Below are 24,921 nucleotides of genomic sequence, written 5' to 3' on the forward strand. Positions count from 1 at the left end.
AAACAGTGCAAATGGGAACTCTCCTGCAGATCTGTCTGGACTTTCTCCAATCTCTGTGGGTAGGAGCCCGCCAAAAAAATGCCTGAGCCAATCGGGCTGTGTACAAACCCAACATTCGTCCCTTATAGTGGAGGCAGCTTCTGATTGGTTTGTTTCGTTGTCAAGCTAGCTTAGGAGACCAGCCATATCAAGGAAAAAGGAAATTGGAAAAAAAGGCTAGAATGATCTGCAGTCGAGAAACAAATGGCTGGTGTCACCAGGCTACATTAGCCATACCGACATTAGTGATAATGTGTCAGTGTTATGTGTACGGTTTGTTGAGCTGTAGCTAGCTGCTCAATATGTGGTTTCTTGAATGTACAGGAACTGACTATCAGATGCAAAATGGACATCAGACAGTAATGGGTGTGGCTGGGATGATGAGGTTTGAAACTAATTCCTTTAAACATTTGTAAAACCTTGTCCCAGCTAGTTGAACATCAACCCCATAATTATGCAAACCTTTCAAACTAAAAAAGAAAAAAAGTTATTTTAGATTTGGATCATTTGTGTTGATGATGAATGAGAGGATTAACAGGTTTTGCTTTCAAGGGGTCCCTGCTTTATACACTATATAGTTATTGTTAAGAGCACTAATGTGGAACAAATATTCCCCATCGGTTTCAAAACATATAGCAGCTTTAGACAAACGGCTCGGGCAGTGCAGTAGATTACAGAGAGAGAGACCATTCCCAGGGTGTAAATGGATTAGTCTGTCACACCCACTGCATCCATTTCTCTGCAACCCCCCCCCACCCCCCCAGTGTCATTATGCCTTTGCTGCCCATTAAGAAGAAGCTGTCCTGTGGGAGATGCAGCTGTGCCCTGGACGCAGTGGCAGCATCCCACCCAGTGACAGTAAATATCCACTAACATTAACCAGCCTAAGCAGCTACTTCCTGGCTGCTGTGTCTTGCCCTGGATGTCTTTTTCCTGGCAGATGAGCAGGTTCTTCCAGAGCTGGCTGTGTGGGGGCTTCCCGGCCTTCAGCATAACGGAAACAAAAGTCTGGCCTCTACTTCATTGCGAGGGGCTTATGAATTAAATATGAATCCCTTTTTCCTTTGTTTGCATCCTGGTGTTATGTGTTTCTGCTGAGTCATGGTGGGTTTGTTTCTGGCTGATGGAAGAATGCCATGGTGGCAAAACCCCCCATGGGGCAAGTGAGTGGAAGTGAGTCACATCTTTATTTGGCTGATAGTTTTTTTTTTTTTTTTGGTGATTTTCAGTAACAGCTGCGTTCAGCACATCAACTGTCTAATGTGCAGCCTCCTTAGAACAATAACGCGCCTGTTGATCGAACAAATATTAAAGGTGTATGTATGGTAGGGGCTGCATTTTGATAAATCTGTCTCCCTGTAATGCTGCTAGTAGGTACTAGGTGCTAGACTACATGTGCCTGTCCTTACATGCAACATGTCATCTCAGTCGCTAATTTTATTTTGGGATGCAAGAGGGGAATTTGCTGTACAGTTTTATGGCATGAAACTGGAGGACAAAGTTCTACGAGGAAAAATAGTTTTCACAGCACATTATTTTACTATTTTATTTACTTACTTATACCATTGTAATAACATGTGGTACTTAAGTATAATTGACTGAGGACAAAGTAGTAGCTAGGATGTGAGGGAATGTAGTTTTAAAGTTGTTGTCAACATTTATCTCCTCACGATTTACTGCCTGTCTGTACTTTGTGCGCTGTAAAAATCCAATGCTAATACACAACATAGGCTCTGTAAACTGGTTGCTAGATACTATGGGCCGTCTTTGTTTACATTCAGTTTACACAGCCTTGGCTGTGTATTAACCATAGATAGTAAATAATATGGATGTAGCATCCGGGCTGACCTCAGTTATTCACACGGCATCCAATAATACTAGTTTGTGTGCGTCGCCATTTTGTGAGATTTTTACTCCACCTCACGTCGTGGGGAGGTAGATAGCTGACGTATACCTCCGAGGCAAAGTGAGGGACAATGGGCGGAGAGATGTCACTCATGAGATCGCGCCAATACATTTTAACCTCCAAAAGAATAAAAACAAGCCTGCTAGAAAAAAATTCACCCCCCTCAGTGTTGTCATGGAGATATGACCTAAACATACAGACTAAAATGGTTTTGTGGACCAGGCTGTAAATAGGTTTAATAAGACTGTGAAAACGGCCTGTCTAACAAGTGAGTCAAGGAAAAATTGCTCAGTCCTGGTACCACCCCCAGTGGCCCTTTCGGTCTACTACAGTTTTGGTCACTTCTTTATTGGATGCTGGTAAAAATCGCTGAGGTTGGGGCTTGGTATTAACACAATCTTTTTTCAGCACACAGCCCCACACACACACACACACACACACACACACACACACACACACACACACACACACACACACACACACACACACACACACACACACATACGCACAAACAACCAGTATGGACAGGTAACAGATCATTGGAAGATATTAACTGATTGAGAAAAAAATGTATTTTGACAATAAGCGTCCTCATCACTGACTCCACCTTTAATGCTGATGAAGGGTTTGCACTACATATACAGGGTGACATTCAATATGGAATGAATTAGTTGCTATCACAGCATCTGTGAAAGAGCTGCGGTTGCCACCAGAGAGCTGAACGCTGGACTATAGCTTGTCATTAAAATGTAATTAGCTCCAAAACAATCCTCAGGATGTGTACACTCATTCACACCGTTATCCACGGTTTAATTAAAAGTTTCCTTTAATTCAGCTTTGTGCTCAAGATCATGCTGTGTAATGCTTTGACTTTAGGGACTGCAGTGTCAAAATGAAGTAAACCTCTGAAATAAACACATGATCAAACAGTTTAAAGAATTTGGCTAAGATGTAGACATTGACAATGGATTTTGGCAGCGATCTGACATCATCCGCTCATTGGCGTCATGGCTGCTGTGGATTAAAAGATGAATGATGTGGTTATTACACTCTGTTACATCAGCCTGAATGCCGTCATCAAATATTTACCTCTGACAAATATCTCAATCATTTAACGTCCCTGTAATGCTATAGGTCCATGCTGTAATGTTGTATCCATGTATCATTTTCTCAAAAAGGTGGTCACGTTGTACGGCAAACACAGGGAGGGCACCCTAATGGACCCTTTCAAGCTGTGCAATTGATTTATTGACCACTTAGGCAGCGGCGGGAAAACCTGGGAAAAACAATGTGACGTTCGTTATGGCTAATGTATTAGCAAACGGTTGCCTATTACACATGTCCAGTAGACACACATAAACATTAGCATTCGTTCGGAGCCGTGTTTGTGTCCACCTGATTAATGCAAGTCCAATATTCACTCGCCTTTAGCTCTCCACCAGCTCCTGGAGGAAAATATATTCTTGAAGATTTTTGTAATCTGCTAATATTTTCTCCACATATGTTGTAGGCTAGGCTACACAATGACCTTTCCACTTAAATTTGACTGTGACTAGACTAAACTTCTCTAAATAATATTTTGAGTCTCTACTGTCTCGTGCCAGAATCAGAATTGGAAGTTACGTGAAATCGGAAATGTAGCCTATAGCTAGCGAAATAAATAAAAAACAAAACAGACTTTGGATAACTATTCGACTAATAATTTACTCCACAAATTCATGTTACAAAGTTACATACTACAGCTTTAAAACGGCAAAAGAAAATGGTTTTCTGGTCACGCAGGGCAGGGGCGACACAACAAATTGGGAACATTGGCATACTTTGAGTTTTAGGCTACAATGGATATTGTGATGGTGTTAGCAAACAGAAAGAGCGACGTCAGCATGATTGTGGGGTCATTTTTGGCTGTGTCTTCGCCATGAGTTCTCAAGGAAATATCTGGATCTTATCTGCCAAATGCTCTGTGTTCAAAAGCTAATTGTTAACTTTATCTGTCAGCTTTGTTGTGTGATAATTCCCTGTGGGTCCTTCACCAGATAACCTATACCCTTAAAGAAAATCCTGAAGAAAAGAAACCTGATCACATTATGTTAGGGTAGCCTACATTAGGCTACGTTAGCTGGAGCTTTTGGAACAATGTGACTTAGAGTAAGTGATTTTTTTTTTAAATGTTCATATTGATTTTCAACTAAAATTATCAATGACAGGTGGTCCAGCTGTTGCAACTCTGACATCATAAACAAGAAAAAATACCACATACTGTCTACACATCAGGCCTAGATTAGACATATACAGTATTATCCTACAAATTGGGCCTACATGTCTACATTATCTGTAAACAATATTTCTATTGTATTTTTCAATAAAAATCCATTTTACATTTTTGGATATATATATTTTTTTATTTGATCTTGAATCTATTCATGCTTCACATTTCATTTCGTCCCCTTTTCCTCCGTCTACTACTGTGAGATGCTCCCTCAATTTCCCCCCGGTTGGCCAATCATGGACCGACTGCGGTAATGGTAATGAATCTACACTACACCCCTCGCGTTCCCGGCATGCATTGTGGATAGAGAGAGAGAGAGAGAGAGAGAGGGAAAGAGAGAGATAGAGAGAGAACGTTGGGGGCTTGGCTGGGAGGCTGAGGAGGACCGTGAAGCTGATCGCAGAGGCAGCAGAAGAAGAAGGAAGAAGGGTCATCATCAGCCGACACTTGCTCATCTCTACAGTCGCTCAGGTAAATAGCTTCTTCATCATCATCATCATCATTCCGACGTTCCTGTCTCCAGCGTTTGTTCGGCGCGCGCGTGTTTCCTGCTGCAGGTCTGTGGAGATATCAGCTGCTTAGCACAATATATAAATATAAGCTATATATATTTTTGTAATCTATTGTGGACTGTTGTTGTTCCCCTACGGATAAGGTAAGGTGGAGGGGGGTTGACCTGCAATTGCGGTGTTTTGCTATGTGGTACTGTTTCGAATGGGGTGACAGCTCGGTGATAGCCTACCACAGTGGGATTTGTGTGTGTGTGTGTGTTTGCAGGCAGGGGTTCCCTCAGCCATATAGTCTCTGTAGCTTACAGTCCAGTCACCCCTCTGCCGAGCGTTTCAGTAAGGGGGAGGGGGGGTTCCTTTCATGATCATGATGTGGGCTGGAAGGAGGGGTTGGTGTTGGTGGATCGGTTGGTTAAGTCAGTTAACCTGCTCTTTGACATTTGACAGTGTGCATGCATCCCAATAGGAAAGCCCTGTCCAGCTAATTAAGCTAATAAGATATTTTCTCTGAACTCTTGCTGTGATTGCTTTGCCTCAAGATAATTGGCCTGGGCTTTTAAATGCATTGCCCCTAGTTTGCAGACTGCACACAAACAGAACAACAATCACATTAAATATTCAAAATCATAACCCTATTCCTAAAAAAAAGTAAACAATCTCTGCAAATGATCACTGCCGTCGTTTTAATTGAATAACCATAAGCTATGGACACAACCATTGGAGTAGATAATGTTAGCAAACAGTTGACTAGTAGGGGAGAACGGGGTAAGTAGGCACACTTTTTACTCTAGTGAGAATTGCTCATCACCAAAACATCTGTCAATAGCCATTCCTACATTAAATTGAAGCTTAAGGTGTTGGCTAGAAATGTGTGTCTCTCTTTTTTTCCAACTTATTGTAATGAAGAAGTAATTTACCATCAAAGACACTCTGACACATTGTGACAACCAACCCCATCAAGGGGTCGGTTGTCACACACTATGGGGTTGTTTGTCACAATGTTATCTTAATGGGAAAATTCTTAAAAAGAAGGCAAGGAGGCAGGACCAAATTTGAATGTTTAATTGCATTGTCAAGTTGACAAATAGGCCTACATAACGTTCTGTAGCCTTGGCAGCTGGTCTAGTTTGGGATGCACTGGGTTGTTTTGATTTTGTTGCCCTTTTTTCTTTTGCTTGCTAGCTGCCTTTTCCTGCTCTATTATTTCCTTCTCTGGGGTGTCAGTGAGGATACAGCTTGACAATTTCTTTCGTTATTGGGTTCCTTTTCTGGCTGCAGCCTTGAGATAACATGTGACAACCAACCCCCCAAAAAATTTGACGACCAACCCCAACTTGAATTTCTTGCTAGCATCAAGGCCAACAACCATCTGACAACTAATTAGCTTGCTAACCACAATCTAAACTATAGTTTACCCTTCACACTTTCTGAGGGTAACAAGTGTTTTGTTATAAACCCATTGTGTAAAAGCCTAGAAGAAAAATACTGAGAAGCAAAATATTTGGAATTTGACATGAAAAACACAAAACATCCTCTCACCTGAAATGCAGCAGTCGAACTCCAAGGAAGTCTATGTATGTGACCTCTGATCCCAATTCTGGACCTTTTTTATATCAACATTTCAGAGCTAGCGCGCTCTGGTGGCGAGATATAACGAATGTGACATCCAACCCATGTGACAAATTACCCCGTTCTCCCCTACATGGTGTGTAGGTACGGAGCAACATTAGCATTCATTTGAAGTTGTGTTCCCCCCAGCCACATGGTCATGTAAGTCAAATATTCACTCCCCTTTTAGCTCTGCTTTGCTTAGCCAGTTCCTTTGAAAAATATCTTAACGTAACATTTTAAAGTTGATAGTAGGGAAACCAAAACAATGAGCTTTAAAGGTTACAGTATACAGAATTAGTTGGCATTTTTTAGAACAGTCTTCGAAGAACTAGAACATTGTGTTTTAATAAGTGTTTAGTCGCTTGAAAATAGCCTTTTATATCTACATAGGAGCAGGGCGCACCGCCATGTTGAACTGCCATGTTTCTACTAGGCCTAGCACAGAACAGACAAACTTAACGACCTTACACGTTTTTGTGTTTTATATAGGCCTATAGTGGATGTGCGCCGGAAATGCACCTGTTGGAAGACGAAGAAGTAGCCTATTTTAATATACTTTATACTTCACCTCATCTCTTGATCACTCAGTCCTGATGGAGCAGATTTAGTTATACATACGGACTTTTTTTTTAATCTTTCACTTTGATTGTTGCTTATTTTGTTACAGATATTTAATCCTGTAGAGAAAAACATGACACATGATTTATGGGGGCTTTAAGCATTGTACACAAACATACAGTTGTATTGGAACTTTACGATTTTAGCTGGAAAATTACTCCACCCCCGTATACAGCGGATGCAGTATTGCAGCTCAGCTCTGAATATTGATGATAATGACGCCATACTGCTAAATAAACAGCATGAAATATTTATCAGGCGGACACCGGTGTACCCTCTATAACTAGTTATCTCTTCTGTCTCCCAGCAGATGCTCTCTCAGTGTGAACGGCTGGCTGTAGCAACTAATGAGCCCCCTTTGTTTTCCAAGTGAGATGATAAGTTACAAAATAACATTGACCTTTTTTCGTCCTCAATCAGCTGGTCCGGTGCTTCTCTGTGAGGGGCCAGGCTTCATTAAGAGAAGCGTCCGGTTTGTGACGGGAGCCGGAGACTTTGATGTGGAAAACAAGTTGTGGTGATGCAAGGGCTAGTAGTCTGTTCTGAATGGAGCTTTGAATCAATATGCTGCCCATTGTGTTTGCATGGAAACGATGCATCAGCAGCCTGTAGGTCATAACTTAAATATGAAATGGAGTGGATGTTTTATTGTTTTAATAGATATGTTTTGAAGTACTGAAAGACAACCATTTGGTGTTTCAGTGTCTTCAGAATTGAAGGATCAAATGTAATCTTGTTTAAGACATTTAACCTCAACTGATACAATAACGTCTGAGAGAACTTGACTCTTATAACTTGAAGGTTCTCTCGAAATTGCCTGGAAGGGAACCTATGTAATCCCTGGAGCAGTCCAATTTAGGCGGAAAACACAAGACCTACCTCCTGCGTCATTGCAAAAGTGTGTGTGTGTGTGTGGATCTGTGTGGGCGTCTGCAGTGTGAAGAGCGGTGAGGTCACTGTGTGTTGACTGGGCTGTGACTTCTTGGCTCACCAGCTCGGCGCAGACACTCTCGCTCTGAGCCCAGACCGTGTGACCTCCCAGCACACTCTGTCACTGCAGTCGTCCAGGTTCACACATCGAGTATCAAGACTTTCTCATTCCTGCTGGATAGCTGTGCAAAATGCTGAAAGAAATGCTCACATTGGGTTTTTTTAAGCTCTGTGGATTTCTCATTTATAACTCAATCTGTGTGTGGCAAAGGTATAGTATTTATAAGTGTATGTCCCCATTCTCTATTTGTGTCTTTTCCGGTTGTACCTGTTTATAAAGTTGGTATGAAACTGACACATTGCGCGGAAAGCATTTTTCACAGCATGTGTGCATGTTCTAGCGCTAAAATAAGCAGCCTAAGCCTAATAGTGTTTTCACAAGCTGGCAAGTGTTGTCTGATTAGAATAAGCAGCAAGCTTTCACACAACCTCCACAGCAGAGGTGACAACGCATAGATTCCCACCTATATTAGCTATAAATGGATAATAAGATTTATTCTATGACTTCCTAGTTTTCTTGCAATTTGTACTACTGTACCTCCCTGATCACTGAGCAGGTGTGGTGTGTTAATCAGCCTTAAAGAGTGGCCCAAGCGTGAAGAATGCAATTAGGATGGGATTCAGTGACTCGTTATAGTCCCCATGGTGCTCTTGATTGCGTAAAGGATTCACGTTTGGAGGAATATTTAAACGTTTTTAGGATTTAAAAGTTGTGGAATATTGCCACGAAATGGACCGCCACGTTTTTTAAAGTAGTTGATCTAACTTTGAAGTGAATTCCACACCTACAAGCACAGTAGATTGGACAATGTAAAAGATTATTGATCATAACTGAATATCAACTATTGACTATTTTTCTAGATAAATCACAGAAATTGCCTGAAATTGTGTTAGGAAGTGAAGCCTCTTGTGTATTCCTAGAAACACTAAGGAATGAGTCATAACGTTACCATCACTGTTATTCCCTGAAAGTCAGAGCGATTGGCCTACTTGTAGTTTGGCTTCTGCACCACATGAAGGATTGTGAGTAAAATATGGAGCTTGATGCTCAGCCATTGTAGGAACACTGTACTGTAGCTTGTCTGATGCTGTTAAAACTGGTTGTTGAATTGCTACACTCTGAATTATTTCACTTGTAAAGTTCATTGAATGGGAAATGGAATTAGTAGGAAGGAGATGCTTCAATCTATGGGATATGAATAACGGGAGAAAGCAACAGTAAAACATTAGCGTGCAAAAATCTGTCATGTACAGTATGGTGAAATAGTCTTCATCTTTGATTAACATTGTAGGCTATGCAATCCAAATGACTGCATGCAGTGCTATGTACTAGGTGAATGCCTTGTGTATGGTTGGCCCATAGTTTGTTTATAGGGCTGGACCCGCCCCCTTGGCAACCCACACACCAAATCCTAGAATTTTTGGCTTCCTAACTCACTCACTCAGCAATGTTTTTAGAACCCTGCTTCTGTGTTCCAGCCAAAAATAGGGACAGTGCAGATGGAAAAAATATCAAAATGTTCTGTAGGTTTCGCTGGTAGCCCATTAACCCTTTGGAAAAAAAGCAGAAAATATTTGTTGATTGCCTTCTTTACCCTTTGAAATGTTTTACTATAAGCAGTGTTCGACTATTGACTGTGTTTGCACTCACTTTGGAAAACCCTGCCCTAGTAAATATGGGGACACGCACTGCATCAAATTTTCTTCACTGGAAATGTCTTTCTTCATTTCCATTCTAAGGGCAAGTTTTGACTATTGCATTGGGAAACTTACAGGGCGCTGCATCACATATTCTCCACTAGAAGGGCACTCATTAGAAACACATTATCGAATGTCCTTGCTCTATAGGGCACATCATAATAATGCATTGCATGAAAGGGCACAGAGGGCACTATTTACTTTTTTCTCCATTTTTTGCTCCCCTCATTTGGAAGGGCAGCTAAGAGGGAAGCCTACTAAATGATTTTGAATTGCATTGCATTACATGTAATGTTTAATAATGTAATAAAGGCTACCTCATGTTTATCATATTGTAAGGGCATCTACGCTGCATTACATCACATTTTCATATCTATTAGAAAACCTTCCAACATTCTCACGCATATAGCACTGCACCACATGTTGTCTACTGGAAAGGGCACCCTTTGGAAAACTGTAGTGGCAGCATAGAGGGCAATTTATCAGCGGACCGTTTACCTTTGGAAGGCCAACCATAGGGAATGTCCAGCAATAGGGTACTGCATCACATTTGATCCACTAACAGAGCACTCATTAAGACACATTATCACATTTACTTGCTAAGTTTTCCCATGTGAAGTGCAGCCAGTTCGGCACTTCCTCATTATTTCCACTGAAGAGGGCACTTTTATAGTGTAACGTTTTCAACCAATCCATGGCCAAACTAGCCTGGTCCAACCAGACCATCGTACTTCATTTCATTTGTACAGAAGGTCTGGAACTGCTCTATTTGGCAAACGTTCACTCACTTGGAGGCGGGTGTCTGTTGAAGTTTAAAACTATTGGATCTGCCCAGTGCCACTCTGGATCAGCCAACCAATCGCATATGGTTTGGTCGTGACCTATGTCATGAGCCGGCTTCTGACGGTGCGTTCCAGTTGTACTGGGAACTCGGAAATTTCCGACTTCACTACATATTGTAGTCTATGGATCTACCGGTACCTGGCAACGGTAACTTGCTAGAGCCTAACGTTTAGTTATTTGGATGAGAGAGGTTGTAGGCGTCCATTCTTTCACGAGCACAGACGGGTCGGAACTCGGAACTACCAAGTCGGAAATCTCCGAGTTCCGAGTATAAAGGAACGCAGCATTCAACTGAAACTGGAGCGCGACTTCGACGTCATCGTTCTTAGCCACTCGCTCTGTTCGCTGATTGGACGGCCGGAGATTTTCCTGAGCTAAAAATGAGAAATTCACCGCAGCCCCAGACTGACTTCTGAAGGGGAAATTAAATTTGAGCGGAAGTAGTTAGGCGGGCGGAGCCAGGCTAGGGCCAAACACTATGGTCACTGATAAAGTAACCAGAGGCTGTTTTAACATTTCAAAAATTAATATTGGCATCAAGCAGAGTATGGTAACTATGACAAGGGCTCTGACTGCAAGGATTTTTATTTTGTAAAACTACAGGAGAGGGTATGTGATGAACATCCATTTGGCGAGTCCAGCACATGTATTTATAATCCCCCAGAATGCCTTGGGGCGGGTTTAGCACCACCTCCCAACCCCAGCATTTCATCCCTCTGCTGTCCCCCCCCCCACCCCTCCTATTCATTTTCCATCTCCTCTCTTTGACTGGAGTGGAGCCACCCTCTGCTCTGACTGGTGTCACAGCCAGCCAGCTCAGACTGTCATGAATAATGAAGACCATGTTCCACTGCTCGTGGTGACACGCTGCACAGCAGGGAGATGAACACTGATCCCTTTAAGCTCGTTACAGTGGTTGGTAGTTGGGACAAAGACTGTGAGTTAGTGCCTCGGCGTGGGGTTGGAGGAGGGTTCTCATCATTTTAGATGAACATTTTTGCTCATGAAGTTTTGTTTTAATGTGTATTGTCATTCACATTTGCTATGCTGCTAAGTTCCAGGGCATTTTTGTCTCTTCCCTGCCTCCATTTTTTTAGACAAATAATGGATTGATTGATCCAGAACGTTGCAAGTAATGATTGCTTTCATTATCGGTTAATCAACAAAGTGGTTTTCTCCATTTCTCATTTAAAGGTTTGGACATGTCAGAAACTAGTGAAAAATGCCCATCACAGTTTCCCAGACCCTACGTTGACATGTCTTAATATCAAATAGATTTTTTTAGTTAACTATCAAAGAATGTGAAATAAAATAGTGAAATTAATTTTAGAAATTACCCAGCTCAAAGAATTTGTATAGGCCTAGTCTAGATGCAAAACCAAACAGTGTTGGTTGTTAAATTAAACTGTATTAAAGTAACACATAACTTAAAAATCAACTTGAATTAAAAGTAAGTGTTAACTGTATCACCAAACAGTAGCTGTGGATGCAGCTATCTCAATGAGCAATGCTAAACTGATGTAGCTTGGACTGCGATAAGCAAAACAAAAAGCCGTGGTCACCAAGGGCATCCCATCCCTGGAGGGCCAACTTTCCACGCTTCCTAAAATACATAAATACATAGTCAACATTTTTATCCAAGCCTTACAAGAGGCTGGCATTTGAAAGCATTACTTAGGAACACTTCATTACTATTCACACAACACATCATTTATTTCACATCATCATTAAGAAAATTGTTTAAAAAAAGCACACCTTACTCATCAGTGTTGCATCATTTGTTAAAATGTAATGTGGGAATAGTTAACTGGAATGACAGTACTGCATGTCCTCATCTAATTAGTCAACATTTCTCTCAGGATTTGATGTGTCACATCACAGAACAGCCATTGAGAATATGTGAGAGATTCAACAGTTTCCCGATCGTGATGAAAAACCAAGAGTGGAAAATAAAACAGTTTGAGACCAGCAGGAAGGGACTGTTGTCTGCCTGAAGCTATGTCTTTGTTTATGACAAGTTAACGTTTAAATATAGCACAAGTGACAAGCATGCTCCAACCCACAGTGTGCACCAGCAGGGGTCCCAGAGTGTGTTCAAGCATAATTCCATTATTACACTGCAAGGCCTGTGATTAAGAGTACAAGGATCTCTCTTTAGATATTTCCTTTAGACAATTCTTACTGCGGCACTCATTGGCTTTTAATTATAGGGTTTCTATCAGGGTACATTACAGTCTGTGAATGTTGATCTTCAAATATTATCTGTCAAAACAGCTGTATCTGTACTGTGTCTTTTTATAGTGAGCCCTGAAGGATTATGGGAAAGTCATAAATACATGGTTACAGTCTATAGGATAATTCAAGGTATTCTATTTGCCCGCTGCCATTTGTATTACAGCTCTTTTGCCCTTACTTCACAAACTCTCAATTCTACTGTTTGCCACCATGGTCAGGCAGCAACAGAGAATGGGGTCTCCTCAGTTCCCCTCATGTGTAGGAGCCAAAGCTGTTAAGGATGAAATAGCTTCCGATGTGCTCAGGCGCTGACAGAGAAAGCAGCTTACGGTTGTTGAGAAAAGTGGAGAATTACGTCAGTGGTGTAAAGATAGTGATTTTCACCCTTTCTGCAGACAGCTCTTTATCTGTCCAATGGGATCAAGCCATTACCGAGAGGCTGAGCTGGCCCTGTGGCAGTAATTGCCACTGCTTGTTGCTCGTCTTTGTTTTGTCTGTTTCTATCAATTTACTTATGCTCTGCTAGTTTTCCTGTGGTGGTTGACGTCTAAGCATAATCCCCAGAGGGAAGCCCCTTCCCTCCAGTTGTTTAGACCGACTGTAAGCAGGCAATCTCCCATGTTCATTTTAGTCCTCACAACAACAAGCATCTGCATCGATGAAATGCCCTTGAGCCAAACACAGGATCCCCAGAGCAACAATATGAAAGTTTATCAAAGGATTATTCTGATGACATTCAATATTTTTCTTATAATTTTCATCAAATCACCATGAAAAGAAGGAAACAAAAAATTATTTCATCATACTAACAAGTATAGCTTCTATTAATCCAAATTTTAACTGTAAACTGATTCTAAAGCTGAATACATTTGTATGAGCAATGGTATAACTCACTTCCTTTGATAATTATAACCAGAATGAGTTCCATTTGGCTCTGTGTTCAAGTAGCTTTCGGGTTATTGTTTTGCTGTTATGACCTGTGAAGTGACTGTTTCGATTGAGTCTCACTGCCCTCATGATCCTTATTTCAGCAGCAGGCAGCTATTTTAGGCAGAGAAGAAGAGCTCGGATAAATCGATTGTACACCACCACCTATGCAGCAGCAGCAAACAGACAGGCAAAGTTAGGAGCCAGTTGGCGAACAAAGTGGAGCATTCAGCAGAGATATTTTCCTCAGGAGTTGGTTGAGACCAAAAACAGTCAAAAGTAAAGTCAAAACAACTTTAAAGGGTGGTTACACTAGGTCCAGTTTATTAGTGACAAGCAACAATAATATAATAATTACATATCATTACATTAATTGTGTTCATTTTTGTTGAAACTGTTTTGGAGATGTGTTTATTTGAGCTGTCTGGTTATTTTGGATATTGCATTTGTGGCACTAGTTATTTGATTGCGTTACACTCAAAGTTGTTTCTAATATTATGTCAACCCTCACGCATACAATGTAGGTGATGAGCTCTGAATCAGTGGATGGAGGGTGGCAAGACAAATGAGATATTTTCTGTTGGTAATCATTGCAGTGTTAGAAATGGAACCACTGCTGCTGCTACAACAGCAATGATCAGTAGTGCTCCTTCAGCTAATAATACCTTCCGGCCTCTATGGTGGTCAGATCCACTGATCTGAGTTGAGCCTCTTGCCTACTAGATGCTCAGGCAGAAGCTACTACTTTCACCCTGCATATAAAGGCTTTCCTGATGACTATCGTCGTCCCAACTGCATTAACTTGTCAAGATGAAACATTTGCCCCACATCCCTCCTGCTGTGGGGCTTGTTACAACCTCTGCCTCCTCCCTCTTTAACTAAAAGAACACAGCCGAAAAAACACCGCACACATCCTCCTGAGACGTAAGGCGATAGGAAATGCACTTTCATCTCACCAATGCTCCATTTACTATAAGAGAGGCCTAGTTCTAATCAGCTTTAAGGGTTGCTTTACCCCTCCGCTAGCATGCTTTCTTAGTTGCAGTTTGATAGTTGATCTGTATGAATGTCTCTCCTCTGCCACGTTGGGTGCCCTGTGTTATATAACTCACTGTTTCCTTTCTCCCATATGAGCTTCATAAAGGAACAAGCTGTGAGTCACTGCTCTGCTACTTGCTGTGTCACAGACTTTATTTGCCAGCGAGGTTCTGTCTCACTCTGCGTGGTTAACTTAATCTCATGCTAATAAGGTTAAGCAGATTCATACTGCAGCTGTATCGCTGTCGTAGGCTACAACATTTCAATATAACAGAACATAGGCTTTAGTTTGGCGCGTTAATAAGCCTGAGTCTTCACCTCAGATCTGATGTTTGCCAATTATAATATGTGATCTTTTTTTATAATTTCTATGGCATTTTCAATGTTTTTATTGATAGTGCAGAGAGACAGAGTTGAAATGAGGCAGAGAGGTTCTTGGTCATCTTGTTTAACGGCTATTTGGAAATCGTGTTATGGGGAACACACTGTTGCACCTCATGGTTGGTCTTTATTCTTGCTTGAAGATATTCAAAAGTTGATATGACAAGTGGGATAGCAAACAAGCAGCAGACATGTTGCCTGTTGAAACATCTAGCAAAACAGAGCAACTTTAGCATTCTGTCTGATATGGTTCTTATTACTCCTAAAGATGTACTGTCTGTAAGTGTCACATTCACTCTCCTTTTAACTCTGTGCTGGTCTCCACCACCAATATCAGGCACGTTAGCTGCTCAATGCGTTTCCAAGCTAGTTGCTAACTTTTTCTGTCTTTTGTTCAGTGCTACAGTTGAGTATAGGGAGTTTACTAGAGTTTTAGTCACAGAAAGCCTGCTGCTTCTGGAATAAAGGTTGATGAGAGTTTTGAGACTGAACCAAAACAGTGAAGTTGTGGTCGTAAAAATCATAACAATGAGCCCAAAGATGCTAAAACCCTCCATAGAGATGAAGGGAGCTGGCAATGATTTTCTGTTGGCTTATCCCTACGTGTGACACCTTTCCAATTACATGTAATGATTTTTTCGATTGTTGATAGAAAAATTGATTAGCACAGCTTCGGCTTTAATATTTTTCATTAAAATATGTTCTTTGTGTGAGACAAAACAAATGAACAGATCTTCCCTCCTTTCTTTTCTCTCCTGTGCAGGATTTCAGGCATTCTACCCCCGCACCTCCTCTTTTCTGGCCTGACTGACCCACCAGCCCATCACCATGAACTACCTCCGTCGGCGCCTGTCGGACAGCAGCTTCGTGGCCAACCTCCCCAATGGCTACATGATGGATATGCAGCGGCCGACCCCTCCAGGTTCATCCACCTCCGTTCCAGCCTCCCCGGCCACAGAGAGGCGGCTGCCCCCAGGCTTCCCCGTTCAGAGCCAGAACTCAGGCCCTGCCTCAGGCCCAGCCTCAGGCCCTGCTCCGGCTACAGGCCCAGCTCCTTCTAAAGGCCCAGCTCCTTCTAAAGGCCCAGCTCCGGCTGCGGGTGCTGGGGGCTTCCTGAGCTCCTTCTCCAGCGTGGTGAAGAGTGCTCAGATGGCCCAGAACGTCGCTGCCGCTGCACACGCCAAGTCGGCAGCGGCGACGGCTGAAGGAGCCTCGGCGGGAAGCAGCCAGCCACCTAAACCTGTCATACGCAAGCCCAAGATCCTCCTGGTCATCGACGATCAGCACACAGACTGGTGAGTGGTGGTAGCATATGGGTTGGTGGGTTGTTAAACAAAACATTTAAAATGTTAGTTTTTCATTTGAACCTTTCTGCATTAGAACAACCTAGACGTGTCTCAAACTAGTTCCGGGTTCAACCAATAACTAACTGAACTTTGAGTCAATAGTCTCCCAGTGCCAAATTTGTTCATTAGTTTAAAGATTAGCTTGTTTAAAGTTTAGCTCCCTTGAAAAATCCACAATGGATCCCAGAAGCCACTGAACATCTCAGCTCACTTGCTATCATTGCTGAATGAAAGTACATCCCTACAGTTCTGCTCCATGAAGCAAAGTAGTATCAGGGAAATAGAAGATGACAGCTTAACCTTTGTTTGAAGTAAGTATTTAAACTGAATAAGTGAGAACTCTCTAAAAAACTTTATCCCTTTGCGTTCTTTGGCTCAACCATAGACGTCGATTACGGGGGGTATGGGGGGTACATGTACCCCCCACTTTTCGTCAAGACTCATTTTGTCCCCCCCACTTTTTAAACCGGACATGGAGTGCGTCCAGCCGTATTAAAACACAGCGTCAAGGTCTCTCTCTCTCTCTCTCTCTCTCTCTCTCTCTCTCTCTCTCTCTCTCTCTCTCTCTCTCTCTCTCTCTCTCTCTCTCTCTCTCTCTCTCTCTCTCTCTCTGTGCACGCACGCGCGACCGTGATTGGCCGCCGCCTATCCTTGTTTCGGTGGTTCATGCGCCGTAGCTGGGGGCAGAGCCGCTCCAGCCCTGCCCGACTCGCTGGCTCTCCCAGCGGGGAGAAGCTCCAGTGATGCCCGGCGCGCAGTCGCCCTCTCGACCGCTCTCGACCGAGCGAATCTACGAGCGGCCGCCCCCCGCCAGATCTGTCTTTTCAGCTATGCTTTTCAGTCCAGAGATTCGACTATTCGGTGGCCGTGCGGGGCAATTGTAGCCAACTTATTCCTGTCGGGGTTTAATTAGAACACAGCACTGTGTCGCAAGACTGACTGCGTGCCTATAGAGAAAATGTAGCCTTAATGTGAGGGGAGACAGCCGCTGAGATTCTATCTAGCAAACAAAGTTACAATGAATCAATCACCACCGTCACATGGACAGTGTTTAAATAAAGCTTCTCTTTATCATTAGAGCTAAGTAAATGGTGAATATTAAGCCTGCGGTGCATCTGTAAGCGCGCAGTTTGCAATTTATGTTCAGCACCAACTGCAGCTGCAGAAGAATAATAAAACATCACAATAAATGTGTCGATTCATCTGACACGTCTACACTAATTACTCAGATAGCATAAAAACTCTTAGAAAATACACAAAGTAACGGTCCTAACTCTCTCTCTCTCTCTCCTTCCTTTCGGCGAAGGTCCGTGGCAGGTGTGTGTGTGTGTGTGTGTGTGTGTGGGGGGGGGGGGGGGGGTGCACGCGCATTAATCAAGGACACACACACACACACACACACACACACACGCACACGCAGCTTTACTTTTGCGCGCGGGTAATCTGGGTGCAATAGCCTTCATGTTTAACAAGTAGAATAATACAGCATCATCATTCACAACTGTAAAAATATTGACCTTAGGCTACTTGATCAAGTTAGCGCAGCTGTCACTTTATTTTCACATGTTGAAACCTGTTATACATTCTGAAGTATGACAGTATCATCGTCTCGGCTGTTCTTTGTTTGGGTACAGCCGTGGGTAAAGAAGGCGAGGTCAGCTCGAATAGCTTCCAAAAATCTCCAAGCACTCGCGACTTCAAAAAATGATTGCCTTTACTTAACAACTCAAAAAAGAACAAAACTGTCTTATAAATAAAGTAAAATATACTGGGAAACGAATAAACCATTTTAAGCAACGAGTGAACTTAATAAGCGGTCGAAATACTTTTTTAAACCACCGCCTCTTTCCCTTGACATTTAGTTTTCATCATGACAAACACACACCAGAGGGGTATATTACGAAACAAACTCAACAGAGCCCGGCTCTCTTTTTTTGATCTGGTTCAACATAACACATAGGCCTACCCTCGCTCAGAGCTAACCGGTATCACGAAGGAAGTTATCAACCTCTTATGTTGAACGAGGGTTTCGGCTTCAGGCTCTGTGCGCGTCCCCATGAGAGGGGGCGTTTGACCGTCATTTGACTCTGCTTCCGCACACAATGGACTGATCTTGTGCCGCTAACTTTACACAAACGGACTGATTGTGAGCAGCTGAGTAAAACAAAAGTGTGTCGCCAACTTCACTCAAGAGGAAGAGTTTGTCAGTCTGAATTATTACAGCAGAAATCAGAGAGCCGAAAAAAACTCTTACTGCAAATAGGCTAAGGAGAGTGGAATGCTGCCAGCATGGACATGATTTATTTATCTTGCCGATCGTTCTCGCAGTGCGTAACGTGACATTATAAAACAATGAAACGTTGAACTCGGATTTAAACACTATAACATTTAGCCTAATATATATAGGCTACGTTGCTATATTTATAGCACTACGCCTATAGTCCCACACTTAAGAATGTAATTTGAGTCTGACACTGTCCCCAAATGAATAGCCTATGGAAAATCACTTTAGTTTTGGTCCACATCATAATGATTTAGACTATTAGCCCTTTATTTGAATCTTACAAATACCAATAGGCCTACATTAAAAAACATGTAGTCTGGATTTTCCGGACAAATATGAATCTACTGTGAGAAGCTTAACCTGTGAGTCTGCAGCGATGTCCGAACTGTGACAGCTGTCACCTGTCACGTCCCAACTGTAATCGCTACTGATGAAAAGAAAGAAGCCTACAGTGAAATAATGTTGCAAACTGTGATTTTATAGAACGCTTTATTAAGAGCCAGTGTGTGTAGATCGCCAGGTAAAACCATTTGAGATGAGAGCAGAGTAGCGCTGCATACAGTCTAGGCTATTTAACATTTTCTGCATCAATAACTGTATGCATGTGGCAAAAAGCCGCAGCGCGATGTTACAGTTCACTCTGCTGTAAGCCTTATGTCACGGCTTCGTTTCGTTCATTAACTTACTGATCAATAAGTTTACTGATTTAACCAGTTTACTCAGTAAGAAGTATCGCTCAGACAATAAAGTCAGGTCCGCGGGATTTCAAAATGTGTAGTTTCCTTAAATGGCAGCGCTCTAAGAGCCGAATTTAAGCTCAAACTCTGAAACAAAAACTGGTCTGAGCAGGTTAGCCCTGCAGCCTCTGTTACCACGGTGATCTAGCCAGGTAAAAAGAGAGCCACCTTTCGTGATACTGAAAACTCTGGCTTTAGACTCAACAGACCTCGCTCAGCCCTTAATCTCGCTTCGTAGTATACCCCTCAGGCCTACCTGCTCGGTGCGGAAAGCCCGCCCACAAAAAACAAAGCAGTCTAGGCATAAACAGTACTATATAATATCATTATCATCAATTGTCCCCCCCACTTTTGAAAATGCACTCCAGAATGCCTGTTTGTCCCCCCCACTTGTTTAGCCAAATCGACGTCCATGGGCTCAACCTATTTGCATTACATGCCCTAGCCTATATGTTGTAAGTCATTAAATGAACACGTTTATATCTTTTGGAGTGTAGGCCCAGTCTTACTGAGAAATACACAAGAAGACTGATACTACTCTCATGTCTGTGTGTTAAGTATGGACCTTGCCTCAGGAAGCTGTTAGCTTAGCATAAAGACTGAAAAAGGGGATTTTCCCCCTGTTTAGCCTTAATGCTTAGTTAGGCTAACCACCTTCCTGCTCAAACACTATACTTAATGCACAGACATGAGAGAGGGGTATCAATCTTCTCATCTAAATCCTGGCAAGAAGGCATTTAAATGCATCTGGTATTGTAAATATTCTGTTAACATGTGGCCTCTGAGGCATCTTATTAGTGTTGGTAAGCTAATTAGCCGTCAAAACCAGTTAGCACATTAAGAAATGTTGCGGCCTAGGTGTGAAACATTCAGTTTTCACACTTCTTACATTGCTTCCCTTGAGGGTTCTTTTAACGCCTGCTAAATCAAAAGCATTCCATTTGCTTTGGTTTTGAAAGGAATCAGTTATTGTTATGACGGATTGGTTATTGTTATGACAGGTTGGTGCATCCTTGGCTAGTGCAGGCTTAGACAATAGATCTCTGCTTGAACACAAATTGTCATGGTAACACCTGGAATGTCCTTTGCTCTGGAAATGACAGAAGAATAAATGAACCCTAATGAGATGAGATGGGGTCAGCACACACATGCCTGTTGGCGGCTGTTTTCGGCACGTCTTTTCGCTGCACACTGTGGAGGAATTGATTCCCAGAGTTGGAGGGCAAGACATGCGGCAGCCAGATTATCCTATTTGTCTCCCTGAATCAATACACCGCTCTCCCATTTCATAAATTGTTTTTTCTGTTGCCTGACATTTGCTGGTAAATCGACCTCATTGAAGCTGTTATTCGCCATTTCCAACCCTTTGAATTTATCTACGCAATTATCCTGGATCATTGTGTAACCGTATGCCTGTCTCCGAGGCTCAGCAGGGAGATGAGGACGGGGTCTTAAAATTATCACTCAATTAAAGCGCCCCGCTGACAGCCGCCTCAAAAGCACCAACATTGCTCTCAGCCTCCTTTCTTTAATCCAGCTGGCTGAAATCCCTCAAGGGCCCGTTCATCTTCCCATCCTGGTGTGTGTCTGCAATGAGCCATCAGAGGATCATACATACACTAAGGGACCGTCATCGCTCAAGAACACCTAAAGAAGCTCAGTCACTTTATAAAGAGAGAGTAAAGGAAGCATCGGATGCTGTTTCAGAACATGAATCAAAGCGAAAGTAGTATTAGGTCATAATTTGTGGTAATGTAATATTATTGGATATAATGTAATATGTTATATATTGAAGTGCATTATATTGTAAGTCTACATTGACTGAGCCTTACTGGGGCGGCAGTGGCGAAGTGGGTAGGGAGTTTGCCTCTGGTGTGCAGGGTCGGAGGTTTGATCCCCCGCCTACCTGCCACATGTCGAAGTGTCCTTGGGCAAGACATTGAACCCCGAATTGCTCCCGATAGTTAGCTTGCACCCTGCGTGGTAGCTGCTGCTATCGGTGTATGAATGTGTGTGTGATTGGGTGAATGTGTACAAAACAATGTAAAGCGCTTTGAGTCTGTGAAAAACCAGGGAAAAGCGCTATATACAGTCAAGTGCGAAAGTTTGTGAACCCCTTGAACATTTTGGAATTTTATTTATTGTAACCATCATTAATTCATTTTTATCAATACCAGTATTTTTTATATGAAATAACAGATGTTTGTTTATCAATTCAACATTTTTCTTTTCCAGAAATCAATTGTTAAAACAGATAAAACAAATTATTTGACGAATGTTGTATGTGCAAAAGTTTGTGAACCCTGAGCTGCATTGCTTAAATGGAGCAGGTAAACACAATCAGATGGGCCAAATTGAGTCATGAAATGGACCAATGTAGTGAGAGATCTTTAGGGAAGAAATTGGGCGGCACTAGATACAACAGAGATAAAACCAGGTCAGTTTAGGCTCACCAAAGTGAACCCATACAGGTCAGACATGCTAAAAGGGGAAACAATCTCAGAGGATCTCAGGAATAGAGTTGTGATGCTGCACATTTGTCTGGGGACAGCTATAAATTATTTTAAAAAAAGTTTGAGCTCCATCGGTCCACCGTGAGGCAAATCATCTACAAATGAAGAGCTTTAAGAGTGACTGAACATCTGCCTAGAAGTGGACTTCCTTCAAAAATATCCACAAGCGCCACAAGATAAGTGATTTTTCAGTTAAAAGCCAACCCAAACATTACATCTGGTGATTTGCAGACCTCTCTTGCAGCATCTGGGACAGATGTGCATGGTTCCACAATAAGAAGAAAACTCAGTCAACATGGCTTTCATGGGATGGTTGCTGAAGAAGCCTCTGCTCTCAAAAAAGAACAAAACTGCTTGTCACAACTTTGCCAGAGAGCACCTGGAGATACCTGAAGTCTTATTCTGTGGACAGATTAGTCAAAAATTGAACTGTTTGGTCATAACCAAAACCGCCATGTTTGGGCAAAAACGCAATTCTGCCTACCACCTAGAGAACCTTCTCCCAAGTGAATAATGGTGGTTTCAAATTGTCTGCAAATCTCCAGGTGTAATGTTTGGGTTGGCTTTTACCTGAAAAATCACTTTTCTTGTGGCGCTTGAGGATATTTTTGAAGGAAGTCCACTTCTAGGCAGATGTTAAGTCACTCTTAAAGCTCTCCATTTGTAGATGATTTGCCTCACGGTGGACCGATTGAGCTCAAATTTTTTTTTATGAATTTATAACTGTCCCCAGACAAATGTGTAACATCAAAACTCTATTCCTGAGATCCTCTGAGATTTGTTTCCCTTTTAGCATGTCTGACCTGTATGGGTTCACTTTGGTGAGCCTAAACTGACCTGGTTTTATCTCTGTTTTATCTAGTGCCGCCCAATTTCTTTCCTAAAGATCTCTCATTACATTGGTCTATTTCATCAACCAATTTGGCCAACCTGATTGTGTTTACCTTGCTCGATTTAAGCAATGCAGCTCAGGGTTCACAAACTTTTGCACATACAACATTCGTCAAATAATTTGTTTTATCTGTTTTAACAATTGATTTCTGGAAAATAAAAATGTTGAATTGATAAACAAACATCTGTTATTTCATATAAAAAATACTGGTATTGATAAAAATGAATTAATAATGGTTAAAATAAATAAAATTCCAAAAGGCTCAAGGGGTTCACAAACTTTCGCACTTGACTGTAAGTGGAGTCCATTTACCATTTACTATTTTTTTTCCTTTTTAAACCTGCAGTGTGTAGAATTTTGGGTTTTATTTCCTAGCAGATTTTGTAGAAAGTAATTATAATATCCATAAGTACATTTAATTTAGTGCATAATAGCTGAAAAAAAAGTTTTGAATTATAATTTTTTCCCTTAGAAAGGGTCTCATATATGTCCATATTTCTGCATATTTTGGACCAAGGCCTAGTGCCGCCATCTTGAAAGTGTCATAGTTGGAATGTCATCAGGTGCATTGTTTAAAATTCAGAATTGTTCTTGTCCTTGAAGGCCACTGTAGCTTCTGTTATTATTCTAAAGGGGTGGGGTTACCCAGGGAGTGTTGCATTCTAGAACTTTGTAGAACTTCCTTGATGATGTCATATTACACACTGCACCTTTAATAGATTTATTTTCCTATTGGTGGACTTGACACTCCAAAGCTCTAGTATAAATCATGCTTTCTGTCTCATTCCAAGATGACAAAAGAAAAATAGCCCTAGTTTCTTTATTCTTTTCTTTATTTGATACATTTGTTATGCGCCCCTTTTAAAAGTGGTGCATCTCTGAAGGAGCATAAACAATAGACATGAGAAGTGAGGGAAGTTGTTACCTGGTGTATGTCATGCTGCGGGTTCCCATGAAACATGGCTGAAAAAACCCATGCATTGTTTTGTGGTATGGACCTCTGATGGTCCAATAGTATTTGAATTTATCTTAAATTGTGTAGGTTAGATGAAATTGATTTGATTTGTTATTTGTAAATCAGCGTGTTCCTTTTCTTGCCACAGAGTGGCATTGTAGGTCAACTTCAGCTATAGGTGAAATGCTTGTTAGTTCTCTTGAGGCTTTATATCTGTGTAGAAGTGAAGGGTAGTGGCCAGCAGGTGGTGATGTTTGACAGCCTCTGATGTTTGTATGAAATGCTCATTTTATGTGGTTGTAACAACCAGCACTTGCTGTGTTTGAGCTTACAGATGTCCTGAAATCAGCAGCAGCCACAGACACAGACTGAAATAGTCAACCTCACACTAAAGTCATTCTTATATAAATGTATAAGCTGCATTAAGGCGCCTTTTTAGGATTGATCTTGAAGCTGACTGTGACAGGGCAGGTAATCTCATCTCTGCCTACAGTCACAGTGTTTCTCCCTTATCATCTTAAGTTAAGTTTCTTTATAAGTCAATTTATACAAGGTACATCAAATTTGTCTTTTTCGCTTGCGCAGGGTCAGCCATAGTACAGCGCTCCTGGAGCAGTTTGGGGTAAAGTGCCTTGCTCAAGGACACAATGGTAGAGATGGTGGCCACTGTAGATGTAATAGCAGCCACCACTAGTTTTACTACTAACACCCTCCTGTCCGGTGCCGGGGATCCAACCAGAGACCTCATGGTTACTGGGAGGCCCCGCTTCCTCTAGGCCATCCTACAACCCGACCTACCCAAACTTCATTCTTCATACTGGAATAGAACATATAACTCAGACTGGCTCTCTTGTCTTCCACCAAAGAAAGCTGCACTCACTTTGGTGTTGTTTACTCCAGAACTACATAGACTTCTGTGACGCCATTACTTTGACCCCCCCCCCACCCACCCACCCCCGAGAGGTACTGGGGAGTTTTAAAAGGGGTTGTATTGAGCTGTGAGGCAAATATACTGCATGAGCTTGAAGAGACAGGTGTGCACCGTTACAAGACTGTAATCAAGCAAAAAGGTATATCATTGATTGAACATAAAGTTTGAGAATCTGGGGTGTTCCCCAATCACTTCAATG

The 24,921-nt window shown here is 42.0% G+C and overlaps 1 protein-coding gene across 1 annotated transcript in view; it reads left to right on the plus strand.

Annotated features, from left to right (window-relative positions):
- Positions 1 to 15,892: 15,892 nt before the first annotated feature.
- The window catches only part of syn3 (synapsin III), a gene marked incomplete at its 5' end in the record, with an annotated part of 94,936 nt that continues 85,907 nt past the window's right edge, over positions 15,893 to 24,921 (plus strand). The window contains one exon of the mRNA XM_080051261.1: positions 15,893 to 16,359. Within this exon, the coding sequence (XP_079907387.1) occupies positions 15,893 to 16,359 (467 nt within the window). The remainder of the gene's footprint in view (positions 16,360 to 24,921) is intronic.

This window comes from Ammodytes marinus (genome assembly GCF_949987685.1).
Source record: "Ammodytes marinus genome assembly, chromosome: 22".
Lineage (NCBI taxonomy): Eukaryota > Metazoa > Chordata > Actinopteri > Uranoscopiformes > Ammodytidae > Ammodytes > Ammodytes marinus.